The 20401-nt window shown below is 47.8% G+C and overlaps 2 protein-coding genes across 13 annotated transcripts in view; one reads left to right on the forward strand and one right to left on the reverse strand.

The window, feature by feature from the left end:
• The first annotated feature begins 4764 nt into the window (after positions 1-4764).
• On the forward strand, positions 4765-19767 carry LOC100910497 (paired immunoglobulin-like type 2 receptor alpha-like). Of its 4 annotated transcripts, none has more exons than XM_087579729.1 (7): positions 4765-4956; positions 5223-5638; positions 10002-10205; positions 15040-15070; positions 17775-17821; positions 18129-18160; positions 18323-19767. In XM_087579729.1, the coding sequence occupies exons 1-7, from the start codon at positions 4943-4945 to the stop codon at positions 18446-18448; spliced, it is 870 nt and encodes a 289-aa protein (XP_087435855.1). In that variant the 5' UTR covers positions 4765-4942; the 3' UTR covers positions 18449-19767. The 4 variants fall into 4 exon arrangements, with proteins under 4 accessions (XP_087435855.1, XP_087435854.1, XP_087435856.1 ...); XM_087579728.1 differs by having other exon boundaries at positions 5252-5638; XM_087579730.1 differs by having other exon boundaries at positions 5261-5638.
• Zcwpw1 (zinc finger CW-type and PWWP domain containing 1) overlaps positions 19102-20401 on the reverse strand; it is a 218144-nt gene continuing 216844 nt past the window's right edge. For all 9 annotated transcript variants that reach the window (XM_087578319.1, XM_087578318.1, NM_001432081.1 and 6 more), the window contains 1 exon segment: positions 19102-19562. In XM_087578319.1, the coding sequence (XP_087434445.1) occupies positions 19249-19562 (314 nt within the window). In that variant the 3' untranslated portion in view covers positions 19102-19248.

The raw sequence follows: 20401 nt of genomic DNA on the forward strand, positions 1-20401 counted from the left end.
AGCAGAGCTGTTTGCTGCCCTGGTCCCCTCCTGTTGTATGAACACAGAGATCAGCTGAGAGTCAGGACTGAGAACCAGCATGGCTGACAAACTGACACAGTATCTCCTCCTACAAGCTAGCAGAGTAAAGTCTAATCCCCAGCCAGGTGAGCACATGTGATCTCAAGGGACACTGAGGAAATGTTGGGAAGTTTATTATGACAGACATGCAAGGGAGCCAGAGAGAGGATTCAGTCAGAAAAGCACGGGACATGGGTAGGAGGACCTGAGTTTGATCCCGAGACTACATGTTACAACCCAGGGATGTGCCAGAAATTTGCAATCTCAACCCAGTCCAAGAAAGAGACAGGAAACAGAGTCATCAATTGGCGGTCCGTGTAGTCTAGCCTATTGATGAGTTTCAGGCCAAAGAAAGATCACGTCTTTAAAAACAACAGGGATTCCTCAAGGCGATAAATCAGTTGGAGCACTGGTTCTCAACCTGCGAGTCCTCACCTCTTTGAGATTAGAAAGAAGTTTTCACAAGGGTTGCATAACAGATATCCTGCATATCAGATGTTTATATTAAGATCATAACAGTCACAAAACCACAGTCATGAAATAGCAAAGAAACACTTTTATGGGTGGAGTCACCCCAACATGAGGAAATTATGACGCTTATGAGAACCCAGCATTATGAAACTTGAGAACCATTGAAAATGAAGCTATACTTAGGACCTCTTGAGTTTGAGGCCCCCTCAGTTACAGGAGACTTTGTCTTGAAACCAACAGCAAAGCCAACCCAAACTCCAAACAACACAGAGAGGTCATGGAGAAAGGTCATCTGTTGGTTCCTTTCTGTTGAGGATGGAGAACTTGAAGATGATACCAGTTTTCTCTCCAGATTTACATAAAAATTGTGACTATAATACTTTAGAGTATGTTATTTGTTTGTTCTTGTTTTCTTTTTCTTTTTGAGAAAGGGGTCTTTCCACTTTATAGATCTGACTGTGCTGGACCTTGCTTTGTCGACCAAGTCAGGCCTCAAATTCAGAGACGGGACGGCTGCTGTATCCTCCAAAATGGGATGAAGTGTTCCACTACCATGCCTGGTTTATTAGTAGTTTTCAGTTTCTTTGGGGGGTTGCTTATTGTTGTTTTGCTTTTAAGCTACATACCTAGCACTAACACAGCGAGAAGTGAAAGTCTCTCTGTTTCTGTGACCACAAACTCAATGATTCATTAATAAATGCCTCTGTCCTTGGCTATCGGCAGAAGTTGGCAGACGTCTTACCGGAGGAGACTGGGCTGGTCCCCCAATCCCACTGACTTGGCCTTTAGGACACAGTGTAGACCCACTTCCTGGTAACTCCCTTGGAAAGAGTGACAGGGGGTGCTCATGCTGAGGCTGGGCAGCAGATGAGGGAGAGGAAGATGATGATGTCATCCTAGGGAGAAACCCGAGGTCAGATGGCAGCAGGCAGCTGTGCTATTGTGAAGCTTCAGCTGCAGCCTGAGCTTCCTGTCTGCACCTCCAGCCATCATCCTTCCTCCACCCTCTCTAGCTTCTCCACTCTACTCAGCCCACAGTCTGAGTAGGATACTTTGAGTTTCCTTGAGGTCTGTGTGTTGTCACTAGGGAAGAGAAATCAAGAAGTGTGTAGGTAGGGGGTGTGACACAAATGGAGAGGAGAAAAGTAGGACACCATCCTACTTTTCATCTGAGGTTATCTGTTGGGTCAGGGCCCACAGAGCCTGCAGTATGTGTTATCTGAGAGATGTTTCTCCAATGGGAGTGGTCAGGGAGAAATAGGAAGCCTTGAGCCTGTTCTCTCTCATCACTGTCATGGGATAATCAATTTGGGCACAAAATCAGATACTCTTAGTACTGTGGACTTGTCAGAAAGTGGACTCTTAAAAATCACTGAGGCTGGTCTGAGGGAGGCCATGTTTGCTCAGGATGAAGACTGGGGAAAGTTGTGGAAGCTGATCAGCTGTCAAAGGTGCCTTGAAAGATCTCTGTCTCTGTCTCTCTGTATGTGTGTGTGAGAGAGAGAAACAGAGAGAGAGAGAGGGAGAGGGAGAGAGAGAATGTGTGTGTTTCTATGAGTGTGTGAGTGTATATGTGTGAGTGTGTGTGTGTATGTGTGTGAGTGTGTGTGTGTATGTGTGTGTGTGTGTGTGTGTGTGTGTGTGTGTGAGAGAGAGAGAGAGAGAGAGAGAGAGAGAGAGAGCGCCTATGTGCACACTCAGGTTCATGCATATATAAGTAAGTGTGTGTTCAGATATATAGAGTCCAGAGGACACCCTCGTTCATTATGATTAGGGACACCATCCTATTGGACTATCAACCTTTGGTTTCTGTGCTTGGTTTCTTGGCATTTTGATATGTGGGATTTTGTTGTTGTTGTTGTTGTTGTTGTTGGTTTGGTTTGGTTTGGTTTGATTTTCTTCGGTTTTGGTTGATTTTGGTTTTGGTTTTGGTTTTGTTGTTTTTTGTTTGTTTGGTTTGGTTTAGATTTTTTTTTCTTTTCTTTTCTTTTTTTTTTTTTTTTTTTTTTTTGGAGCTGGGGATCGAACCCAGGGCCTTGCGCTTGCTAGGCAAGCACTCTACCACTGAGCTAAATCCCCAACCCCTAGATATTTTTTTGAGACAAATTTTTACTATGTAGTGTTGCTGCCCTGAAACTGGATACATAGACCAGACTGGCTTCAAACTCAGAGAGATTCATTTGTCTCTTCCCATAGCAGGGTTCACATAGAAATTCAATTGAGTCCAAAACATGAAACTAGGACAGACCCATGACTCAGGATTAAGGAGCCAGTAGGTGACAGCAGTGGAGCAGGGCACAAGAGACAGCTGGGATCCTGTAGAACTCACAAGGGCCTGTTGTGTAAAAATACTGAGGCTTAGCACATGGCATATGAGAGCCTCGTCATGTCCACCCCCTTCTTGCATGAGTTAGCAATCATGTTTGCCCAGAGGCCCCAAAAAGTAAAGGAAAGGCTGATGAAATCTAGAGGTGAGGACTCAGGACCAGGAGGCCATCGTCACAGACCTCACTGCAGCTAAGAATGTGGTTCATGTGGTAGAGCTGGCCTGGCATGCACAGAAGCAAACATTTTATGTCCTACAGGAGATAAAGGGGCATGATGGTGCTCACCTGTAATCCCTGCTCATGGGAAGTCCAGGCAGGAGGACCTGTAGACTTTCATTGTCATCTTTAGATAAATAAAAAGTTCAAGGACAGCTTGGGCTACTTGAGATAAAACTTAAACACACACACACACACACACACACACACACACACACAATTCTTTGTGACAAGGACCACAGCCCTAGGACTTCCAACATATCCCAAAGGTTCTGTGCCTCAGTGTCTCCAAGGGTAGTATGGATATGTGCAGCTGGCAGGGAGGCCATGAGAGATTGTTTCTGGCTCAGGACAATGTATCTGAGGACCACAGGAACATAAGTAGGACAGAGAAGCAGGCATGAGGGTGGGCAGCCTACATAGCCAGCTTCAGGGAAACATGGACAAGGCAGCCTATGCCAGGAAAGTAAGGAAATGGGATGATGCCTCTGCACATGCTACTCAGAGATAATAATGTCACTTCCTCTGATACAATCATGTCTTCCTGCCCTTCAGGGAGCTGATGTCACTGTGTCCTGGGGAAGGGTAGGATGAACCTCCATAGAACAAGCACTGAGGCCCCCACAGCCTCTGCTCCCACCTCTCATGTCTTCACCCAAGTCACAGGCCAGCTGTGTCCACTGTCAGACATGTCCCAGGCCTTATGTCTTGAGTGACAGACATGTGACTGCTCTAAGCCATCTTTGCCCACTTATTCCAAAGAAAGTTCTGGCATAACTTTCCAAAGAAAGTAAAAATAACTAGAGGGAGTCACTCAGGAGCTTTATGAAAAGAGCCTCCTCAGAGGCTGCACTGAGCCAGCCGATGGAAGTCTCTGAGTGGAAAGGAAGACTATAATAACTCAATGTGACTAACATCCAGTCAATCAGCCATGTGACTGTCATGTGACTTGTGCCATGGCTTCTGTGATCCTTGCTATCCTGTTATGAGTGAGTGTTATGTTGGTGGAGAGAGAGAGAGGAATGGGATGCTGGTAGAAAGGCTTCTTTAAAAACTTGATTAGATTTAGAGTCATTGTCCTCTTGCCCAGGGAAGTTGGAGACTCGACCACAGGGAGCAGGCCAAGTCAAAAGAGAGTCAACCAGGACTTGGTTCTGTCTGGGCACTGTGAGGGGCACCTAAAAGACACAAAAATGCCAAAGCACAGCTGGGGTGCAGGGAGGGGGAAGGAGGAGAATGGTAAGGGGAGGTGATTGTGCTAGGGGGACTGAATGTGTTTTCTCATCACCGCCTTCTTCATTATGTCTGAAGTGGTTAAGAGACTGACAACTTCATTATGTGAGATTATTAGAGAGACACAGTAACCATCATGGTGGGAGACATAATACAGAAGAGATTGAGAGGGAGAGGGAAGGAATAGAGGAAATATAGAGGAAAGGGGCAGAGTGATTAACAAGCCACTTAGGAAATGGAGTAGAGTAAGGCAGACTGTCAAGGTGGAAGAGAGGAGAACCAACCATGCCAAGGACTAGGACATGTCTCCCAGCCAAAAATGGGGGCCCAAGAGCCCTGTCATGTTGTCAGTAACCACAAGGGCGGATCTTCTGCAACATGGGAAAAGCAGAAGCCAGATCAATAAAGGAAGTTGCTGGCCACAAGGAGGTGGAGATGGAGAGGTCCTGCCCAACTCAGTCCTCCACTTGAGAAGGTCTGAGCATGGGTGTCGCTTTACTCTGATTCTCTCTGGAGTCCTGAGCACGCAGTGTCCCTAGACAGGGCATCCACGCCTTCCTGACAGCCCGGTTGCCCTCACTTCCTGGAAAGAATCTGGCTATGGCTCGGCTTCTCCTTCTTTTGCTGTCAGCAGCATGTCTGCACACTGGTGAGTGGTGGGGACCTCACTAGCAGGGACTGAACCAGAGGAGGGGACAGAGTGGCTGGGAAAAGTGGGTGTCTTGTGAACAGTGTCTGGTAGAGGAGCCAGCCAGGTCTCTCTGCCCTAAGAGTTCAACCTTCAGAGTAAGTCCAACCCAACCCTTCCCTCTTTTTGCTGTCCCCCCAGCCATAGGGACAGTCCTGCCCTGTGTCCCACCCCTCCCTTCAGATGAAGGCTCAGGATGCTCAGGGTTGTCCTTTAAATCCCTGCAGTGGCTTCAGACTCTCCCTGTCCTTCCCAGGGAACTCAGGAGGATATCCAAAAAAGTATGGCTTTGGTGTCGACCAACCAGCTGTCCTCTCTGGAGTCCAGGGCAGCTCCATCGAGATCCCCTTCTCCTTCTACTTCCCCTGGAATTTGACCAAGGATCCACAGATGAGCATAGCCTGGAGATGGAAGCACTTCCATGGGGAATTCATCTACAACTCCACCCAGCCTTTCCTTCACGAGCATTTTAAGGGCCGACTCATCTTGAATTGGACAGAGGGTCAGAGATCCGGAGTCCTCAGAATCCTGAACTTTAAGAAGAATGACCAGGCCAGATACTTCGGCCGAGTTTTTCTGCAAACAACAGAAGGCATGAAGGAGTGGCAGTCAATCCCTGGCACCAACCTCATTGTGACCAATAGTGAGTACATTTCAGCCCTGGCTTTGGCGGTCCCTAGCTTCCTTATAGAAGTCATAATAGAACATCAACTTCTGATCCTTCTTGCAGATTTTTCTCATGTGTTCTCTCCCCTCCGCAGAGCTCTGACAACTTTGCCTTCTCTCTTCCTCATAATCGTCTGCAAATCTTTGCAGCTCTCTCTGAGCTGGCCTCTCATTGTGCCCTCAGATCCCACCTCCCTACTTCCAGGCCTCAGCTCTTCCTAGACAGCACCATTTCCTGCTCCCTTCTCCAAACTGTCACTACCATCCATCCTGCCCACCCCCACCCTCATTGCTAGAGATCCATGGGTATCTGGCTTCTCCAGGATGGAGCAGCCTTCCCTCAGTTCTGCATCAGGGTATCGCTTAGATGGAGGGGTTACACATATCTCGTGGCTTCCACAGTAGGTAGCTTCTGGTCCCCATGTACCTCTGATTATCCCTACTTCACCAGTCCTTAAGACATATTCCCTCAGTTTCTTTTTCTCCCCCTCATTTCCTACTTCTCCCTCCTTCCTCATCAACCCCCATCTTTCCCACATGGACCCTCATGGTCTTACTACGATCAGGTTTTCTGTTTACTTCACCTCCTCCACTGCAGCTCTAACTGCCTCCACAGAGTGTACACAGGCCCAGCCTGCTCATTGGTGGGCATTACCCCAGCCTCTGTCAGTCACCACTGCTGGGCACTCTCATGGTCTATGCACAGAGTGAGACACGGAGGCCAGCAGAGCTCAACCCCTGCTCAAGGACACAGTGATGATGAACAGGCCTTGGAAGGGACCCTTTTCCTCCAAGCTTATCTCAACCAAGAGTCACAAGGCCTCTGCTTGAGTTCACTCTATTGCTTGCCTCCCTTCTGTCTTAATTTTGTGGAGCATGTATATATGGTGTAAGTATGTGTGTGAGTGAGTGCGTGTGTGTGTGCGTGCATGTGGGTCCCTAATATAATACAACACAATAAAGTATAATAAAAGCAAGACCCACCTCATTCCCTTGAGGCAAGGTCTCTCACTGAACCTGTAACTCACTGTTTTGGGCTAAGGCTGGGCTATGAAGCCACAATCATCCGGTCTCCATCTCCCACGGTGTTGTGGTTATAGGTGTTCACATGGCCTGACTTGCAAAATAAGGTGCATGATGTCTGAGGAAGGAACACTCAAGGTTGGCCTCTGGCCTTCACACACACACACGCACACACACACACACACTCACACACACACAAACACACACACAAACACACATGCACACATGTACACATGCAGATGCACACATGCACATGCATGCACACACATGCACACACATACACACACATGCACACACAAACACACATGCACACACGCACACATGCAAATGCACACACATACACACACATACATGCACACACATGAACTCATACACAAAGGTGTGTATAGAATTTGATAAAACATAAACTTATGGAAAATAAAATATAAAATTAACTGTCAAATAACAATTGATTATCAATAATTATGTTGTGGATGCTCAGCAGGGCCAGTGATAAATGGGCTGTCCCTTCTAGGTTAGACCCACCCGCCTTCCCTGGCCAATCACTGTCTCATCTTGACCCTGGCCAGGAAGCCATATATCTGTGTTTCCTGTGCCTCCTACACAGTAACACATTTGTTTTGTGGCAGTTCCAGAACTTCTATTAAGTTCCAGAACTTTTCTCAGTGAAATATTTCCTTTGTTGCCCTAGGGGATTTTAACAGGGCATGTATTAAAAAAATAACAGAACCTAAATGGCCTTTTCTGAAATTTCCACTCTTCCCAGCCCTCTCCCTCTTCCCCCTTTGATGCTCTCTCCTGGTCTTTGAGATAATCTCTCAGGTGCTTGGTATAACAATCACTACAAGGCAACCATCTCTCTCTCCACTTCTGTCAGACGCACCATGTTTTTCCGCGTGTCCCAACACGCACACTAGACCAGGGTTCTGCCGATGAGTTAAACCTCCCTTCCTCTACAGGTTCTTTCATCAGAATTTTTTTAATTAATTCATTAACTTAACATTCCTTTCTGTTATTTTTTAAATTTTTTTATTAGATATATTTCTTTACTTACATTTCAAATGTTATTCCCCTTCCCGGTTACCTGTCCATAAGACCCCATCCCCTCCCCTTCCCCCTCCCACCTATGGGTATTCCCCCTATACATCCCCCTTATTGCCCCCCCATATTCCCCTGCACTGGGGGTCCAACTTTGGCAGGACCAAGGGCTTCCCTTTCCCCTAGTGCCCCAACAAGGCTATTCTCTGCTACCTATGCAGTTGGAGCCCTGGGTCAGTCCATGTATAGTCTTTCAGTAGTGGTTTAGTCCCTGGAAGCTCTGGTTGGTTGGCGTTGTTGTTTTTAATCAGGTTCCTTTCTGTTATTTTTTTAATACATGCCCTGTTAAAATTCCCTAGGGCAACAAAGGAAATATTTCACTGAGAAAAGTTCTGGAACTTAATAGAAGTTCTGGAACTGCCACAAAACAAATGTGTTCTAGGCTACTGAACTGTATGTTACATAGTTCAAATACTTGTCTTATATTAATACATTTATGCCAATAACAATAAATTTTTTTGAGACAGGGTCTCAGTGTGTAGCCCTAGCTTGATTGGAACTTGCTATGTAGACTAGACTGGCCTTGAACTCGCAGAGGTCTGCCTGCCTCTGCCTCTTGAATGCCAGAATTAAAGCTGTGTGCCACCACACATAATTTTTTGGGGTGGTATACACCTGAAATCCCAGGACTTCAGAGGTAGAGGCAGAGATCTGAAGTTCATGGTCATTTTAGCTACACAGAAAGTTCAAGGCCAATCTAGACTATACGGGGCTTTGTTTTATTTTGTTTTTGTTTTTGTTTTGTTTTGTTTTTTAAGAAAAAGTTAAGAGTCATTAGGGGCACTGGTTTTGTGATTGCGAAGACTAATGCTCAAAATCCCAGTACCCAGGAAGGAAGCTGGGTGGCCCTGCACATGCTTGTAAATTCGTGACATTGGAACATTGGTTCCAAGGAGGAGGATAGCTGGCGTTTGTTGGCTTTCAACATGGCTGACACTTGAGCACTCATTTCATGGGGAGACCGCACCCTGAGGAAAAGATGAACAATGGTAGAAGAGAACACCATAGCCTCCTATGGCCTCTGTATGCATATTCAGGTACACATCTCCAACCTGTGTGTGCACACGTGTGTTCGTGTCCTTGTGCACATGTGTGTATAGGGAAGTATATGTACACTCACACACACTGCACACATAAACAAAATGAATGGCTAAAAGATTTTGGTACTATTTTATTATTTAAATGTGCCATACATTTAAAAAATGTATTCTGATCACATCTACATCAAAAGCGAGGCGTGTCTTCAGCAATAGGTCCTTGCCATCTAGCTGTGGTTGGTAATCGAGAGCTATGGCCATAGCCTATGTTGTATTGAGGCCCTCTGTGGCCTCCCTGACCAATAACTCATGGGCAGTTAAGCTGTGCCTATTTTCACTTCATACTCCATATCTTTAGGAACAACGTTGCCCACCCTTGCAGCTCTTGTTCTAATGAGAATTGTTTTTTTTAGAAAAAAGAGTGTTTTTGATGTGTGCAACTTAGAGATTGCTCTTTGTAACTGACGATGGACATGAGGGTGAGGACATCCTACCAGGAAGTAGCGAGTCATCACTGCTCTCCAGATTCTCAACCTCTGCCCTTGTTCCCTTCTTCCTGTGTGAGCTTCTGAGAGCTGTTCCCCATCCCACATCCCCCACAGGAGACAAGATACCCATGTCTTCGCCATTCCGAGAAAAACCAATTTGTTACTTGAGTATAGAGTCAGAGTCTGGACCCTAGACGCTCTAACAAGCCAGGTCTGGCTATCTGTTCTCAACAGGACAAGTAAAGGAACAGGTCACAATGACAAGCAAAGGAAAGAGGTTTGCTCAACATGACCAAAGTGGGAAGAGGAACAAGGAGGTCCAGTGTCCCTGTGCCAAGTCCATATTTGGGGTTTTGACAGGACCTGACCTGAGGTTTAGACTTAAATGGAAGGCATTGCTAAGCAGGCCCAGTTGGCCCCCGTGTGGCCCCACCCGCCAGTAAGTCATCACTGTCTCCAGTCTCTCCTGCAAGCTGCTCTGAGGAGCTGTCAGAACTGTGTGAACTAACTCTCTTTCTGGGAGACCAGTTCTCTGGCTGGCTGGCTCCAGGCTCCAACCTTTTCCTTCTCCCGAATTCTTTGGCTGACTCCAACTCCTTGGAGTCCATCGCTTCCGTAGTCTGATGGGCAAAGAGTGCAGCAAAGACATCTTTAGGACATCTTCACTCCTGCTGACTTCCTCGCTCTCTTCCAGACACCAGCACCCCCGCTACACTTCCAAGCACCACCACTGCCACACCTTCTACACACCCCCAAACCGTCATGACAGAAGGCATGGAGGACAAGGAAAAGAGTGGCCTGGATCCACAAACCATAATTATGTTGGCAGTGGCTGCTGCTGTGTTCCTGGCTGGGGTTTTGGGATTGACAGTGTTCCTCGGGTGGAGGAGAAAGCAAGGTAAGTGGTGCAGCACTGCGTCCCCAATCACACCTCGTGGGTGTTTCCACGACAATCTACACCAGAGGCATCGAAGGTGAATTTTTACAGGGCCGATCCTCGGGCTCAGTCAGTAAAAGCACTTGCCACACAAGCACGAGGACTTCAGTTCTAACACCATAATGCATGAATCCCTGTGCTGAGGAGGTAGAGACAGGATGGTCCCTGGGGCTTGAAGGCTAGCCATACTAGCCTAATCGGTGAGCCTCAGGCCCCAGTGAGAGACCCTGTCTTTAAAAAATAAATTAATAATAAAAATAATAATAATAATAAATAACAATTATTAATAATAATGTGGACAGCTACTGAGGAGTGATAGGAAAGGTTGTCTTCTGGCCTCCTCCCTCCTCACTCCCTCTCTCCCAGGTGCAGATCTTTGAAGCCCAGAGTCAGGCCCAGAGGCTTGTGCTTAGAGTAACTGGGGTCTTTTTGTCAGTGTCGTTTTGGTTTAGATGGCTGCAGGTGGGCACTGCTAATCCCCCTCAGAATCTGCTCTAAGTGAACTCAGGTGAAGCTTCTGCAGGGTCAAGTCTGTGAACTGCCCAGTCCAGTCACACCTCAGGTTCTTCTCTGTTGACTTAGTCATTCGTCGCCAGCCCACCCCAGTCCTTTGGCTTTCAAAGGAGAAAGGACCTGCCTGGAAGAAAGCCAGGGGAACAGCAGAGCAGACACGAAGTTGCCTCAGCTCAGCTGTGTCCCTTCGCTTCCCAAAATCTGACTTGACACTGGAGGATCACAAGTAGATGAAGCACTAAGCTCCCTCACTCCGTGGGGATGAGGGAGGTGTCCTGAGGGCTGAGTGTTCACTCTGGAAGGAGCTGTGGTGTTAACAGACACAGCCAGAGGAGAAGTGGGTAATTAGACGAACTCTCAAAGGAAGTCAAATAATACAGAGTCAAAGAATAAATGATGACAGTGAGAAGTAGCGAGATGGCCTGGATGGTCAAGGAACTGGCAATAATCAGAGCGCGTGCGAGCGAGCGAGCGTGCGTGCGTGCGTGCGTGCGTGCGTGCGAGCGTGCGTGCGAGCGAGCGTGCGTGCGTGCGAGCGTGCGAGCGTGCGAGCGTGCGAGCGTGCGAGCGTGCGTGCGAGCGAGCGTGCGTGCGAGCGAGCGTGCGTGCGAGCGTGCGTGCGTGCGAGCGAGCGTGCGTGCGTGCGAGCGTGCGTGCGTGCGAGCGTGCGTGCGAGCGTGCGTGCGTGCGAGCGTGCGTGCGAGCGTGCGTGCGAGCGTGCGTGCGAGCGTGCGTGCGTGCGTACGTACTCACATACATAGTAAATAAATAAATATACTAAAATAAAAACAGTGACAGCCGATGGTGATCCACACCTGAAGTCACTGCACTTGAGAGGTAGAGGCAGGAGGATTTGAGTTCAAGGCCAGCCTGGACTATATGAGAATCTATCTTAGCCCCACCTCCCGTCCTCAAAATAACCAGGAAAGTGTCGGGAGCCATGTAGAGAAAAGGGAAACCATCTCAAAAACTCCTGTGGTGTGTGGTGCTGGTGGAGGAGGCAGATGACAGAACCTTGTAAGTCAGGACGGAGACCAGAGGCAAAATGAAATGGCCGCCTCGGCGTCCGGCTATGATGACATCAGTGTGTGTGGAAGGTCTGAGATGGAGATTCAAGAGGGGCATTGAGATAGATTACTGGAGAGAAAGGAGTTTGTTTTAAAAGTTATCAATTTCATGGACAGACAGACAGATAGCATCATACCAGGGAGCTCTAGGGAGAATTCAGGCCCCAAACATGGCAGGGACTTTAAAGAGAGCAGCTACAGTTTCTCTGGAGCTTTCTCAGGGTTGGAATGGCTTCACAGCACAAGCCTGTGCCAGAAAAGAGCAGGATGTGTGGCCACGGATACTCGCTTTGACGTAAAATTACTTCCCAGGTGAGAAACCCTGGGCCTGGCTGGAAGTCTGTCACCTGATGTGCCACAGTGTCTCAGTCGTGTATCCGTGAGAGGGAATGGCTTGCTGTAGGTGCTGTGGCTGAAACAGCAGCTGGAGTCTAACATTATATTCTTACCGTGTAGCGAACAGGTTGGAGGTGGGTCAGGCCGTGAGGGTTTAACACAGCAGGGCTGCGCACAAAGAGGAGTGGCCAGAGCCAGGAAAAGCTCGAGGTGAAAGCATCCAGACATTGTGACTAGCCCGGTGTGGTAGCTTGCGTTCATAGTCACAATGTGTGGAAGAGGCAGGCAGGGGGATCAGTAGTTCAACGTCATCCTTGGGTTCAGAAGACCTCAAAGAAACAGAGAATAAATGATTAGACTCCAAGGAGGCTCTTAGGGGGAGTTCGGGTCCCAACATGAAGACATGGGACCAGAGAACAAGAACGAGTCTCAAATTTGTTTAAAAAAAAACAGTGATGAAACCACCCAGACATATAGGGACCCAGAGAGGAAGCCTGTTTGAGGGTGCGTAAGGATGGTCACTTTTCCACTGCTGTGGTAAAGCATCCGGACCGAAGGTAACTTGTGGAGAAAAAGAGTTCATTTTGGCTCGCAGTTCCGGAAGGAGGGTTAATAATGGTGCGGCAGCTGAAGCAGGACACTGGGCAGTCACCTCTTGATGCGTATACAGAAAGCAGAGAGAAACCCGGAAGTGAGGCAGGGCAATAGGATCTCAAAACCCACACCCAGGGACACATCCTAACTCCTCCTAACTGTTCCATAACCTCCTCGACCAGGTCGTGTGTTCAAAGAGATGAGCCTATGGAAATATCTCATTCAAACCTCCACAGGGGCAAGCTCACCAGAGAGTTGGGGATATATTATATTTGAGATGCTGTATGGGGTACGGTTAGTGGGTCCTGCCTCTGCTCCACCACAGGGCATGGTCCTTAAGGAGGCAAGGCAGTCGGAAGGTAGGGAAGCACAGTCTGAGGCGCAGGGCAGCCGCAGCTGTCTCGGGGTTCCCTGGTCCTGCGACCAGGCCAGGGCTGTCTGGTTTTCAGGCAGCTGGGAGCCACCAGAAGAGCTGAGAATGGAGTGGGCTCCACCCCCCCTCCTCCCACCCCTGGTTCCCAGGAATCGGGGGAAACCCATACTGTCCCTTCAGGGTGTCCAAGGTTTTGAGCCTTAGCTTACCCAGGTACCAGGCTGCCTTTCACGGTCCCATAGTATGGATCTGGATCTGACAGAGCTGTCAAAAAAAAAAAAAAAAAAAAAAAACCTTGTATTTTAAGTCAAAAGAAAGAACATAGAGAGATGGCCCATGGTTAGGAACACTTGATGCTCTCACAGAGGCCCCAAGTTCAGTTCCCAGCACCTATATGGAACAGCTCACAACCACCTAGTTTCAGGAATTCGGTACTCTTTCTTCTGGCCTCCTTGGACATGGGAACCTACGTGATACACACTCACACAGTCACACATACATATACACAAATAAAAATAAATCTTTAAGCCTAAAAAAGTAAATTAAAACATTTAGGAAAAAGACTAAACTAAGGAGCCAGATAACTCCTTCTCCAAAACACAGTGGGTGCCATTGTTGAAGGAAAGGAAAAGGGAAGCAGAGAGTAGGAAACATCTCTCTCATTCATAAAATGGAAAAATCAGTTAAGATGTCTAATGCCAAGGGGCTGGAGAGATGGCTCAGTAGTTAAGAGCACTGGCTGTTCTTGCAGAGGACCTGGGTTCGGTTCCCAGCAGCCACACGGTGGCTCACAGTTGCCTATAACTCCTGTTCCAGGGGATCTGATCACTTCCCTGACTGCCACAGGGACCAGGCACACATGGGTGGACCAGATATACAAGCAGGCCAAAATAGTCATTCAATAAAAATAAATAAAGGTATAATTGTTAAAGCATCTATGTTACGACAGCCGCCAGTGGACTCGAAAAATTTCCATTTAAATTAAAATGACAGTTCAGTAAAAAGAATCCATCTTCTCCAGTTGACTCACTCTCAAAAGCAAACAAGACGAAACAAAACAAAACACCACCAACAACAAAATGACCAATAACAGAGGCCTCCCACTGCCTAATCTCAGAATTTATTAAAAGTTGCAAGAGGGTTTTGAGGGACACTCAGCAGTTAAGAGCACTGGCTGCTCTTGCGGAGGACCTGGGCTCTGTTTCTAGCAACCCTCTCCCCCCACATCAAAGCTTACAACCGCCCGTAACAGACTGAAGCTTCGGGGTATCTGAAGCCCTCTCCTGAAATCTGCAGGCATTTGCTCTCATGTGCGTATGCCCCCTCCCCTCAGATGCACATAATTTAAAAATTCTTTTCAAAAAAAAGTTTTTAAGCTACAGTTGTATTCAAAAGGTAAAGGAGTCGAGCTCCAAGCCTAACCACCTAAGTTAAGTTCCTGCAAGTTGTCCTCTGACTTCCACACAAACTGTGGCATGCTTCCCAACATATGATAAATAAGTGAGAATTTTTAAAGACTCTAAAACCTATAGTAGTTAAAACAGCATAGTATGCACCAAGACAAATAGACCGGTAGGATAAAATATAACCCAGAAAGAGGCAGTTTCTAAGGGTGCTAAAAGGAAGGTGGCTGAGTGTAGAGCGTAAACCGGGTATGGGATGCGAGGGATCTCAAGGACAAGGAAGCAAAGAGATGGGATGGGGCATGGACCAGGCAGAGATTTGGGAGGAGGGGTCCCTAGTAAGACAGTAGCCCTGCAGAGGTAGTTCCGGGCTCTCCCATGACTGCCCCAGGCAGTTTCTTTGCTCCCCCCCACCCCCCATCTCCTGAAGGCTTCTGAAATGGAGGACAGTGAGGGATGATGGAGGATCAGCGCCAATGTCACACTGACACTGTTTCTTCCCCCAACAGGCCAGAGGACTAAAGCAGAAACCCCAGCCAGGTGAGTGCCCTCTCTCCAGCAGATAACACTTAAACACAAAAGGAGAGCCATGTGCAGGGGCTCTTTGCAGCATCTCCTGCCGCCCCTGGCTCACCCTGTCTTCTGTCTCCCTCACCCTCTGACACCAAGCTCTCACCCCACCAGCTTTGCATACCGACGGGAGTGCAGCAGAGTTTCAGGAGTCTCCCTCTCAGGACAGCTTCCGGTCCATCCCCATGCCTCATGGGGTCTTTCTTCTTCTCTCCTGTTGTTGCCTTAACTTCCCTCTCAATCGGATTTCTTCTCAGCTTTGAGAATCTGCCTGGATTCAGCCAGCTCTCCCATCTTTTCCTTTCTTCTCTGTCTGGTTGGTGAGCCCTCATCCCCCCAGAAACCTTTGCTCTAGATCTTCCCCCATCGCTCCTATTTCCTTTGCCTTCTGACCTCTCTGCCCTTTTCCCCTGCCTTTTCCTTCCCTTACCATACATTGTCTGTTCTAAGCCTTTCTCCTCCAAACCCCACTTTTTCTGAGAAAAGGTCTCATCTAGACCAGGCTAGCCTCAAACTCACTATCTAGCCAAGGATGACCTTGAACTTGCGATCCTTTTGCCTCCCCTTCCTAAGAGTTGGAATGACAGGCTCTGCCTCACACCTGGTTTATGAGATGCTTTGGATGAGATCCAGAAGCTTGCGACTGTGATGCAAACAACCCGCTAATTCCTCCCACCCCCAGACTCCTCCCTCTTCCCTCTCCGGGCTCCTTCTTTGGCCAGATGTGTGTGCTTGAGTGCTCCAATCCAAGCTCAGTAAAGCTTCTGTAGTTAAAAAAATATTTAAAAATCCTGGTGCGGCGTTCCTTCCCACCTTAGACCAGTGATGTCCCTGAATGAAAGACACACACAGCCTTATATTTTAATAAGTCTTAAGCAGCACAATAGCTGGGCTGCACTCCGTGCTCTAAGAATCCATTTCCTTATCGATACTAGTTAATATGTTTCATCTGGGCTGCTCTTAGCTCTAATTGGCCAGCCCATAGAGCCACGTCTTCTTTACTCCTACCCCACAGAGGCTCTCTCTTCCTCCTACAAGTTCTTTTTCCATGCCGGCTCCTTTCTTCTCCGTGAGGGCACTTCCTCATGGCCTCCTCTCTCTAAGCCTCCGAAAAACCTCCTCCCCACTCATGTCTCTTCTCCCCAGCCATTGCCTTTCGGCATCTTGTTAACTTGGGGGCAGGGTCCCAGGAGCTATGTGCAGACTCCGGGGGTCTTAGAGGCCTGCACTTAGCATTACGATAGACAGTAAAAGACGAAACTTCAACACCTGAGTGCCGACCCAGAAGATATGAAACTTTTTGCCTTCTAGTTATAACCAAGGTAGTGAGAGAGGATACACTTCATTCTTCCTATTTCTAGTTTCTGTTCCTGCCTAGATTTCCTAGAATAACCCAGCTTTAACTAGTGCTAAGAGACCTCGACCTGGCTATCTTACCAAGGCCTCTCATCCTCTTCCAGAGAGCCTTCTTGTGAGGGCCTAACACCATCATGTTCATCCTCAGTCACTAAGGATCCCAGAGACCACTCAAAGGGAACCTTGGGTGCGGGCGCTTGTGCATGGGAGCGCTTGCATGTGCTTGTGTGTGTTCTCGGGTGCTATCCATTTCTTAAAATAATAATTATTTTTACAGTTTGTTTGTGTGCATGTAGATAATATGTGTGTGGGATGAGCTTGATATGCATGTGGAAGACCGAGGACAAATTCTGAGAGCTGGCTGTTTCCTTCTACCTTATGGGATCATTAGAATGAGACTCAGGTTGTCAGTCTTGATGGCAGGGCCTTAACCACCAAGTCATCGCACCAGACCCCACTTTGTTGTTGTTGTTGTTGTTGTTGTTGTTGTTGTTGTTGTTGTTGTTGTCGTTGTTGTTGTTGAGACAGGATCTTCCACTGGTCTGGAACTCACCGACTAGACAAGATTGGTTGGCCAGTGAGCATCAGGAGTCCTCCTGTCTCCACCTCCTGAATACAGAGACCATGCCCAGTTCTGTGTGTTATGACATGTTCCTGTGTGTGTATGCATGTACAGATGCACATGCACAGGTGCCCACGTGTGTAGAGGTCAGAAGTCCATGTCATGCCTTTGTTGGTCGCTCTCCATCCTATTTTATGTTCTGCATGTATGTTGTGTTTGTGTGTCGTGCTCATGTGTGAGGAGGCTAGAGGTCTATGTGGTGACTCTTCTCAATTTCTCCCCTCCTTTATTTCAAGACAGGGTCTCTCACTTACCTGAAGCTCATCAGTTTGGCCAGGTTGACCAGACAATGAGCTTCAGGGACCCACCTGTCTCTATTCCCTCTTCAAGGCTCACTGTACCCTGCATCTTTTACATGGGTCCTGGGACTCCCAACCTGGGTCTTCATGTCTGTGAAACAGCCACTTTACCGACTGAACCACCTCTCCGGCCCTCCGCTTCATCTTTGAAACGGGGTCTTTCTCTGAATCTGGAGCTCAGCAGTTAGTCTAGGCTGCTCAACCAGTGAGTTCCAGGGATTTCTCTGCCTGTCTCTGCTTCTCCAGTGTCCAGCTTTACGTGGTCACTGTGGGGATCAGAACTCTGGTCTTCAAGCTTATGGGACAAGTACCTTCCTAACTGAGATATCCCAGCACTGAATGTCTTAACTCTTTCTCGTCCAGCCTCTAATAGGTTGCCCATCTTATTCCCATACAGGGAGCCATTGGAAAACAGTGAGAAACGTGAGAGTATTGGCCATGAAGGTAATCCTGTCAGCTTCTTGTTCCACACTTGGCTCTGCCTTCTCCCAAGACCCCTCCATAAGCATTCCCCTCAGTGCTTCCTTTCATTATCTTTTTTTTTTTCGGAGCTGGGAACCGAACCCAGGGCCTTGCGCTTGCTAGGCAAGTGTTCTACCACTGAGCTAAACCCCCAACCCCTCAGTGCTTCCTTTCCTGCCTCACACTGTCGCTCCAAGTAACCAAAGTAACCACTGTGGGAACTCCCAGCCATCTGTCTGCTCTCCTGCCACTTGCCTGACTTCATCACTCCATGTTCCTTTTTCTCTAGGACAATATATGGATCCCACAGAGAACCCCAAGGTAAGCAACTCAGACTCCAGCCTGAAGAGAGTGAAAGGGTGTTGAAGGTGGTGGCCAGGTAGAGGCCTGTGGTGTGGGCCTGTGGTGGCCTCAGGCTGCAGCTGCTGCTTTACGGAAGCCACAACTGCACCGCTCCCATCTGACCTCTCATTTCTCCCTCAGGATAATAACATCGTGTATGCCTCCATCTCCCTCTCAAGCCCGACCTCACCAGGAGCAGCACCTAGCCTGCCTGTCCAAAAGAACCCCCAGGAAGAGACCGTGTACTCTACCATAAAGGCCAAATGAGTGGGTCTGGGTGACACTCTTACGGTGACTTTTGTTTCTGGTGGGAAGACTCCCAGCTTCCACTGACAACACAGACAGAAATAAACTCACGGGTCACTGAAACACAGGCAAACACAGAAATTCGTTCGTCAGAGAGTCTGACCACAGAGAAACTGAGAAACTCCCAAGTTCCCTTTTCTAACTTCCTAAGCCTTCCTCACAAAAGTAAACAGATACACAGAATCTGCCTACTTAGAAGAATCTAAGAAGAGAATTGATGTGACCCTTGACTTCTGGCCCTCTAAGGACCCTCCTCTATCACTTTTCTAGCAGCCCAAGCAGGGGAATCCTAAATGCTGGCAGCCAGACTCCATGATGTGCACCCTCATCTGTGACTGTAATAATCAGCTCGGTGTGACTGATTCCCATGTACCACTGCACTGGACATCAGCCCAAATCCTAGATAGACGATGAGGCCGGAAACTCAAATAAACCCCAGGTGGCCAAGGTGTTTGCCAAAGGCCATGTAGCTCCCAGGAAGTTGTCAAGCCAGACATGCTTTCCTAGAGATCCCCCCAGCTCTGGGTCTCACTGCTGTCCCCAGCTTCCACTATTCTCCAGAGAAGGCAGTTTTCCATAGTGACACATACACAGAAAAAGCACACTCAGCAGAGTAATCTCAGAGACCTGCTTTATTAATACAGGCCACACAGCTCTGATTTGAACTGTGGAGCAGGTCAACAACACCAACATTTAACAGCTGACCAGGAGGACGGAGATGCTCTCCCTGCAGCAGACAACAGCAGGGGGACCACAATACTCTATTCCTCAAAGAGGGCTGCCAGAAACTCCTCCGAGCTGCCCCTCTGCTGCATCTCCCCTCTCTCTTCTGGCTCTCCAATGTCTTCCATGAGTTGTTCCAAGTCCAGGTCACTGGAACCATCATCGTCAGGAGGGAAACTTGTTGCACCCTGTGTCAGGGGCACCTGGGGCTCAAGCCCATCCTTTCCCAATGTATAAACCCCATGCTGAGCTGGTGGGGCAGGGCACTTGGACACAATTTTAATTTCTTTCTCCTCAGATAAGTTGTTGACTGAAGCCTTGTTTTCAGGAGCTTTAAATTTTTTCTTAGGGCCTAGAGAGAATAAGGGACAAAGTTAAGAGTCAACTTATCCTGACTTTCTACAAGCCAGATTTCTGAATTGTTTTAAACATATGACAAGATAACACCTTTATCAAAACATGGAATATGGGCTTTCAGGTCACACTTGGATTCTAGCCTTGTGTCAGCTATATATTCAATATAGATGGCCAATAAATTTGAAACCTAAGTCTCAGTACACTTGTGTCTGAAATGTCAGTGGGGATGGAAAGATGGCTTAGCAGTTAAAAGCTTCAAGTCCCAATGCTCACAGAGTAGCCCAACCATCTGCAACCCCAGGTCTAGACTATATGACACCTTCTTCTGGCCACCAGGCATACACTGTAAAAATAAGTAAGCAAAATGTTAAAACTCAGGCCAGTGATGGGACTAAGGCTCATTCCATGAGAAGGAAGCCATACCTGGCACTGTGGGTAAACAGATCGCAGGCCCTACGGGGAAATCCAATACCATTATCCTACTTAATGGACACAGAATTAAAATGACTCCTAATAACGTACTGCTTCCCCACGGATCACTGCACCTCTCAACCCTTGTCAGAGATGCTTCTCCTTGTAGTAGGTGCCACCTCTCAACTGACCAGCATTCTGAGAATAAGAGACTATGGCATGCACAGCCCTAAACAGAACATGGCACACCCCAGATAAAGCCAGATAAAATTCCAGTATGGAAAGGGAAGGTACACATGAAATCTCCGTGCTAGCTGAGAAACTGCTGACATTTTTTAAAACAGATTTTGCTTTATGTGTATGGGTGTTTTCCCTGCAAGTATATGCATCCTATATGAGGAGTGTCCATGGAGGTCAGAAGAG

The sequence above is a fragment of the Rattus norvegicus genome, chromosome 12 (assembly GCF_021556685.1).
Source record: "Rattus norvegicus strain SHRSP/BbbUtx chromosome 12, alternate assembly SHRSP_T2T, whole genome shotgun sequence".
Classification (NCBI taxonomy): Eukaryota; Metazoa; Chordata; class Mammalia; order Rodentia; family Muridae; genus Rattus; species Rattus norvegicus.

Excerpts from the sequence above, each read along its gene's own strand:
- LOC100910497 (XM_087579728.1), top strand. The coding sequence starts at position 4,908 with ATGGCTCGGCTTCTCCTTCTTTTGCTGTCAGCAGCATGTCTGCACACT. Across the intron at positions 15,071-17,774 it reads AAAGCAGAAACCCCAGCCAG|GGAGCCATTGGAAAACAGTG; the intron begins GTGAGTGCCCTC and ends ATTCCCATACAG. Across the intron at positions 17,822-18,128 it reads TGAGAGTATTGGCCATGAAG|GACAATATATGGATCCCACA; the intron begins GTAATCCTGTCA and ends CTTTTTCTCTAG.